General features: G+C 46.3%; 1 protein-coding gene across 1 annotated transcript; it reads right to left on the bottom strand.

Moving 5' to 3' along the window:
• Nucleotides 1–2,234: 2,234 nt before the first annotated feature.
• Nucleotides 2,235–5,783, bottom strand: LOC134286775 (uncharacterized). Its single transcript, XM_062848447.1, has one exon. The coding sequence runs from the start codon at nt 5,781–5,783 to the stop codon at nt 2,235–2,237; it is 3,549 nt and encodes a 1,182-aa protein (XP_062704431.1).
• Nucleotides 5,784–7,896: the final 2,113 nt, after the last annotated feature.

Raw genomic sequence — 7,896 nt, 5'->3', positions numbered from 1 at the left:
AACACCAAAAAATACCTCTCCAAATTTTTACAGTATGTTCACCTAGTATTGCTTCGTATTTGCTAAAAATTTGAAGTTGCGATTTTTTGCGCTTTGTGAGATATTAAGGCTTGAAATTCACACTATTTTTACGGATTTGTATTTTTATTTTGAGTTTTTAATGATAATATACAACATATTCCCGTACAATGTGTTTGGTTTGACACATATGCATTAGGAAAAAAAAAAAAATAAACTCACATGGTTTCTAGTAAAAATGTCAAAATAAGCTTAAAAAACTGTTTTTTCGTTGATTGGTTTTTATTTTTTAAATAATTCGAAAACAGTAGGCTGTGGAATTTTGACGTCTGAGAAAGAGTTATTTTACCAAAATAAACAACTTTTCTGAAGACGCCAAGTTAGATGGTGGCGCCACCTATGCTGCCGAGTTGCGAACTATTACATTCTAAGCAACAGATGCCTCTGCTGACGGCAAACAACTTTGTCGAAGACACCATGTGTCGGAAATGCTTCGTTTTGGAGTAATTAATTTAGTTCCGCTAGATTGCGATTCTGGCCCTTAGTGCAATGATAGGAACCCTGTACCAGTTATGGACATACTTTTTAATTTCGGTTCCACTTCGCACTATTTACATGCATTCCTTATGGGATTTGCCATAACTGGTACACTATGGCGAAATAGGGTGCAAGGAAGCCAAAAGGAAAATGATTTATTTCTATCATAATTTGAGCAAAATGTGAAATTTGAATGAGTGCAATCATCTTTTATGAACGTGATCTATTGCTCACATATTTTTTCTTGATGATTTGCATCGTTAAAGGTTGAGAATCAACTATGGCGAATTTGAGGTACTATAGCCATAACTGGTACACTGAGCCTAGTTCTTCCAAATAGTGAATAAAAAGTGTCGTTTTGATAAACACTCAAAGAACTTTCGAACTTGATACACACAGATAAAAGTAATGAGGTTTACACGTCATGTAAACTTCATTTTAGTCATGTAAACTTCCAGTTCTGATGGTTTACATGATGTATCATGTAAATTTGTGTTATATGTCATGTAAAATTTCTAAGCCATGCTGAATTACATGACATATAATGAAAGTTTACATGACATTCCATGATATTTACATGACATGTCATGTAAACTTCTGTGAAATTCCACGCTAGAATTATGTGCATTATATGTTACAGAAATTGACACTATCTTTTCGATCTGTGCATGTATGAAGTAATGTTACACTCAACAGTCGAAAATGACTAAAGGATTGGCGGTGCACATAAGCAAATGGAATCAGTTTAATACTTTTTCAGGGTATCTGAATTTCAATGGGGGGAGTTTGGTAGGAGTTCAATAGAGGCTTTGGGAGACATATGATGTTGTCAAGGAGGTTCCACAAAAATATAAGTCGTTTTTTTTTATTTCTTTCTTGTTTCACTAATTAAAGAATTCTTATTGAATGAAAATGACTACACAGAACTTGACCAAAGCTCCAACTTTTTGAGGAATTTGCAAAGCAACACTTTTATTTATTTTGGAAAATTTTGGCAAACTGGGACACATAAAGAGATTGTCAAGACCTGCCAGGTGGGCTTTGATTGAATTTATTTTCATAAATTTCAACTTAACCCTTTGGGCCTGGATTATAACCCCATTGATGAAACCGAGTATAACAAACTTATTCGAGTTCAGCGAGATTGCGGCAGCACTGATGAAACAGTCCGGTTCGAAAATGTCAAAGCTAGCTCTTCACACTACCAGATCGGCAAACCTGCATGCCGCTAAGCTATTCCGAAGACCTTGTAATTATTCTGAAAATAACGTAAATAATGTTCTTGAAATTAAAAACTTTGGACAAGTTTTAGTAAAATCAAAAGTTAAGCTGAAGCAAAAACAAAATCAAAAACTAGAAATTTTAAAATATGGTTTCAATTGATATGTTTGATACCTGTTAGAGCCTTCTCCAGGCTCTGACTGGGTTGAAACGGTAGCTTCAGGCGCTAGTGGGTAAGCTCGCTCTCAGGCTAGCACTTCAGCTATAACACGGTGAACCTAACTCACTCGGTTTAGGTTCCTTCCACTCCAAAGGTTGGACTGTGGGATTTGGATTTGGTAGAAATCACTTTCACTTCACTTACTGCTTAACACTACGATGTTTATTACGCGAATTCAAAATTACAACTAACTGGGCTTGCGCAACTGCGCTGCTTATATAAGGCAACAAATTTAAATCTAGAAAGTTCGCGCACCCGCGCGAACACGCTGGATCATCACGTGCTCCGCCGCCTGCGGCGCGCGGTGGCTACTCTCAATGCAACGCAAGTAGCCGCGCTGGTCGTCGCTGGCGCTGCCGCTTTCTCTCTCTCTCTCGTCATCGCTCTCTCTACTGCGTTGATGACGGTCGTCGTCGCTCTCCCTGCTGGGTGATGATGACGATGACACTCTCTCGGGTGAGTTCGCATCTCGTGCCCGTCCGGCGCGTCCGCGTCGTTGCTTCCCGATGTTTCTGGGTGTTTCGGCGGGTTTCTGTGTCTCGTTGTTTCCATAACATATGGAGCTGTCACATGGCGCTCCGTTCTCGCTTGGGCGTGAACATACTCCCCCGGGCTGAGACTTGCTCTCTGAAGAAGCTTCTGACGCGATGATGTTGTCCTCAATCGGTAATACGGCGATTTTCGTTATCGGTCGCTTGTAGATGGAATCTCCGACCTGCACATCGACGGTACGAACCAACTCGTCGGTTCCAGGGTAGGTTCGCACAATCTTGCCTAGTTTCCATCGTTGTGGCGGTGTGTCCTTCTCTTCGAGCAGCACAATCATACCGGGCTGAATGTTTGACTGCTTATTTCTATTTTTGTTTCGACCTTGTAGGGACTGAAGGTATTCGCGCTTCCACTTATGCCAGAAACCTTCTCGCAGTTTCTGGAGGTATTGCCAACGACTTAGACGATTGACCGGGCTACCCTCATAGCTGGGTTCCGGTATGGCAGTTAAGGGCCGGCCAATCAAGAAGTGTCCCGGTGTGATCACTTCAGGGTCACCCGGGTCAGACGATACGGAATAGAGCGGTCTTGAATTTAGAATTGCCTCAACCTGAACCAAGACTGTCACATACTCCTCAAATGTTAACCGAGCGTCTTTGAGAGTTCTTTTCAAATGGAATTTTGCGCTTTTCACAGCAGCCTCCCAAATTCCCCCAAAGTTTGGCGCTTCAGGAGGAATGAAGTGCCATGAAATTTCCCTTGGCTGACAAAACTCCTCAATCTCATTCTCCAACGCTTCTGAGCGGAACAATTCAAACACCTCGTGCAACTCGTTTCTCGCTCCTCGGAAGTTGGATCCATTGTCAGAATGGATTTCTCTCGGTACTCCTCTTCTTGCGGTGAATCGGTGCAATGCCGCAACAAAGGCTTCGGTGGTCATGTCGGAAATTAACTCCAGGTGTACAGCCCTTGTGACCATGCACACGAAGACTCCCAGATATGCTTTCTCTAATCTCGGTCGGTGGCGCCCTTGCTTCACATATACAGGTCCTGCATAATCTACGCCCGTGACCTCGAATGGATGAGCTGGCGTGACCCGACAAGAAGGTAGATTGCCCATTTGCTGCGTGGAACATTTTGGGTTTGCACGGAAACAGGTGACGCAACCTCTGGTGACTTTCCTCACGGCCGATCGTCCGTCTAGTATCCAGAAACGAGTGCGCAGGTTCGCAAGCAAACTAGACGGTCCCTCGTGCAGGTTCTCCAAATGGTATGCTCGAATCAACAGGTCAACAATCGGGTGCCTCGGAAGTATGTACGGGTGTTTTGCTTCTGACATCATGGGTGAGTGTTTCAATCTCCCTCCGACTCTTAAAACTCCATCCTGGTATATGGGGTGCAACTGTGCAATTTTCTTACAAGGCTCGTTTTGATTAATCCGTCTGATTTCATCTCCAAGAACCTCGTGCTGAACGATCTTTATAATCAGCTCCATTGCCTTACGGAGCTCTGGAACACTGGTGTGTCTCTGTTTGACACGGAGCTTGTCATCCTTCTCACGACAGTTTGAGATGAAACGCTGGACGTAAGCTATCACTCGCTGAAGCTTACGGAAGGAACTGTATTTAGAAAATACGGGAAGTTGGTCTCTGTTGAAGGCGGTTGACGCTACAACTACGATCTGTTTCATCTCCGGCAGCTCCGCATCTGGGATATCTGTTGGCGACTCAACTTGGTAATCAGAATCCCATAGGAACCCTGGGCCATTCCTCCACAACTCGCTTGACTTCAAAGCATTAGGAAGCATGCCTCTTGATATTATGTCCGCAGGGTTCTCCTTGGTGGGGATATACTTCCATGTGTAGCCACTAGTCTCATTGTTAATTTCTGATACTCTATTTCGGACGAAGATCTGCAGTGAAGCCAAGGGTTTTCTGAGCCATGCGAGTACAATTTGACTATCGGACCACAGAGTCACATTGGAAATATCCAGCTCAAGAGAATCAATAATCTTTACCACAAGTCGAGACAGCAAACGGGCAGCCAGCAATTCCTTACGTGGAATGCTCACCTCAGCGATAGGCGACACCTTCGACTTACTACACAACAGGGCTAGCTGTGCAGTTCTATCTGGTAGAATGCTTCTCACATACAATACGGCTCCGTACGCTCGAATCGACGCATCTGAAAATCCGTGTATTTCCAGGGCAACGGCTTGTTGGAAAATCACACGGCGGGGTATGCTCAACTCGCAAACTCCTGGTAAAGCATCACGGAAAGTCAGCCACCACAGAAGTAATTCTCCATCAAGCTCGGCATCCCATGGTAGACCAGACTTCCAAATCTCTTGCATTAGCATCTTAGCAATAACGACAACGGGTGATGCCAAGCCCAGCGGATCGAACAGTCTACCAATCTCAGAAAATACCATCCGCTTTGTGTACTTACTTGGAACCTTGGCGCAACTACTGGTAACGAACACAAAATCATCGGCTTTGGGGCTCCAAGTCAGTCCCAGGGTCTTGACTACTTCTCGGGTCGACTCTTGATCCAAGCGTATCAGTTTCTCTCGGTCTGTCTCGGGAACATTGGTAAGCATCGCTGGACAATTCGAACTCCATTTATGTATCGGGAATCCACCACATCGCAACAGCTGTTGTAACTGCTGCTGGGCATCAACTGCTTCTTCTACGCTCTCGGCTCCTGAAAGGACGTCATCGACGTAACAGTCCTTTCGCACTATTTTCGCTGCCATTGGGAACCTGCCTCCTTCGTCCTCGCACAACTGGCTCAAACACCTGGTGGCTAGAAAAGGTGCAGCGGCAGTCCCGTACGTTACGGTATGTAACTCCAGTACTCTCAGTGGTTTATCTGGGCTATCTCTCCAGAAAATCCTTTGGTAACAAGTCTGCGATGGATCAACCAGCACTTGCCGATACATCTTCGTGATGTCGGCAGTGAAGGCTACGACATGTCTGCGGAATCGAAGGAGGATACTGAACAAGTCATTTTGTACGTTGCCACCGACTTGCAGAACGTCATTCAGCGACCTTGCGCCATGGTATGGTCGCGCCGAGGCGTCAAAAACCACTCGTAGCTTGGTTGTGGAGCTAGATGGTCTCAACACGGCGTGGTGGGGAAAATAGTATCGTCCATGCGATGGATGATCACGGGCTTCATCCACTTCCCTGCAATGGTCCAACTCCTCATACTCTTGGATGAATCGAACGTACTGCTCCTTCAGGGTAGGATCCTTCACGAGTCGTCTTTCCAACGCAAGGAAACGACGGAGAGCCATCTCTCGGTTGTCACAAAGCTTGTCAACATCTTCTCGAAAGGGTAATTGCACAACATATCTTCCTGATGGTGGTGGTTCGATGGTGGGTCCTTTGGAAGGTATCCTCACACTCGTCCTGCTCGGTTCCTAGGCTCGGGGTATCAGCAATCTCTTCCAGTTCCCAGAACTTCTTCACGGTATCATTCAAAGAATCCACAGTGGCGGAATGCACTTGTTGCACCGTATTGACAACACGATCGTCTATCTCACCCGCAACAACCCATCCGAAATGGGTCTCATGGAGTTCTGGCAAACCATCTGCTAGTCGGAGGTGACCTGACTTAAGCAAATCAAAAAACTTCGAAGCACCAATGAGCATATCAATTCGCTCTGGCACGAAAAACTCGGGATCGGCTAATTGTATCCCTGCTGGAATCGACCAGGAGGAGATATCAATCTTCGACGATGGAATAATTCCAGTAACCTTCGGTACAATCAGACACTCGACGGTGGTAGAAAAGTTCGAATACCTGGAGGAAACTGACACGTTCAGCTTCTCACGAGCATAGAACTTGGCTTCACCGATTCCTGTAACCGGAACGCTTACAGACTCACGGGGAATGGACAATCGGTTGGCCATCACTTCTGACAGGAAGCACACTTGGGATCCACTATCTAAAAGGGTGCGGCACGGAACCACATTACCACGACAATCTTCGAGGTTAACAACGGCCGTCAACAGCATCACGGTTTTCCCGGTTTGGGGATTACTGCACGAGCACGAGGTATTTGGGGCTGCTGACGTTGGGGGTTTGGGTGCATTGCTCACTTCCGCGTTAACCTTTGGGGAATCATTCTTCTGACGAAGGGGTTCAGACGGGGGCTTAGAAGAAGATTCTTCGTGTAGAAGCGTATGGTGTCGCTTCTTACACTTCGCGCAAACTCTCTTGGTGGAACAATCGATAACTCGATGTCCAGGCCGAAGGCAATTGAAGCAGATCTTCAACTCCTTCACCTTGGTGATACGCTCAGAAACAGACATTTGGTTAAACTTCGGGCATTCATAGTGACGGTGGTCGTCATTGCAAAGCTGACATTGGCTGGATTGGTTTGAGGATGTGACAGAATGGACCTTTTGGTTAAGAGACTTGGGTTGAGGTTTAGGTTTAGTATCTTTCGAAGGATGGCGAGAATGTTGGAATCGTTCAAGTATTTGACACTCACCTTTCAAGAACCGCATCGTATCGCTGAAGTCGGGTAACTTACCGTGCTTTTGGTTGCGCTCCCACAGCTGGAGGGTGTGGTCGTCCAGCCGCGACGTCAGCAGCTTGGTGATGAGGATGCCGGAGAGGGTATCCACCTTCAGTCCCTGGTACTCCAGTCCAGCTACGTGGCGCTCGCAGGTCTTGATCAGCTCCAGGAGATCCTTGTAGCTTCCCTTCGCTATCGGCTTCAGACGAATCAATCCCTCGACGTGGGTGTCCACAATCACTCTCGGGTTCTCGAACTGTTCGGTCAGCTGCCTCCAGACTTCCTTGAAGTTGTTGTCAGTAATCATCTTGGCGTTGATGAGGCCGGCGGCATCACCGACAAGGGCTTTGTCCAAGTGATGCAATTTGACGGCCTCCGAGTCGCTGCTGTTGCACACCACGTCCGCAAACATTGCCTTGAACTTTGGCCAGTTCTCGGTCTTCCCATCAAAGCAGGGTATCGGAGCTTTGAGGGTTTGCTGCACCACAACGGGAGGTGCTGTCCCAGCGTTGACATTCGCGGTGGCAGGTTGCTTGGTGAGACTCTCCATCAGCTGCTCCAGCCTGACCAAGGCGTCGGTGTGCAATTCATCAAACTCTGCCAGCTTTTCATCCTGCTCTTCAACCTTGGATGGCGGCGTCACTGACAACACTTCACGATGGATTGCCTCATATTCACTGTAGTGCATTTCCAATTTCTTCTGGAACACTTTCAGCAGTGGCACACTCACTAATTCCGGACGGTCTTCAGCGCTCTCCAGCGTACTGTGAATTTTCGTCACTTTACCCTTCACAGTTCCGCGTTGGTGGATGAGCATCTTCACCTGCTCGGGATCCACCACCGTTTTTATCGGCGTTCGACCGACCGACATTCTGTTCACTTA

The sequence above is a fragment of the Aedes albopictus genome, chromosome 2, assembly GCF_035046485.1.
Source record: "Aedes albopictus strain Foshan chromosome 2, AalbF5, whole genome shotgun sequence".
NCBI lineage: Eukaryota > Metazoa > Arthropoda > Insecta > Diptera > Culicidae > Aedes > Aedes albopictus.
This window is presented reverse-complemented; position numbering and strand designations above follow the sequence as displayed.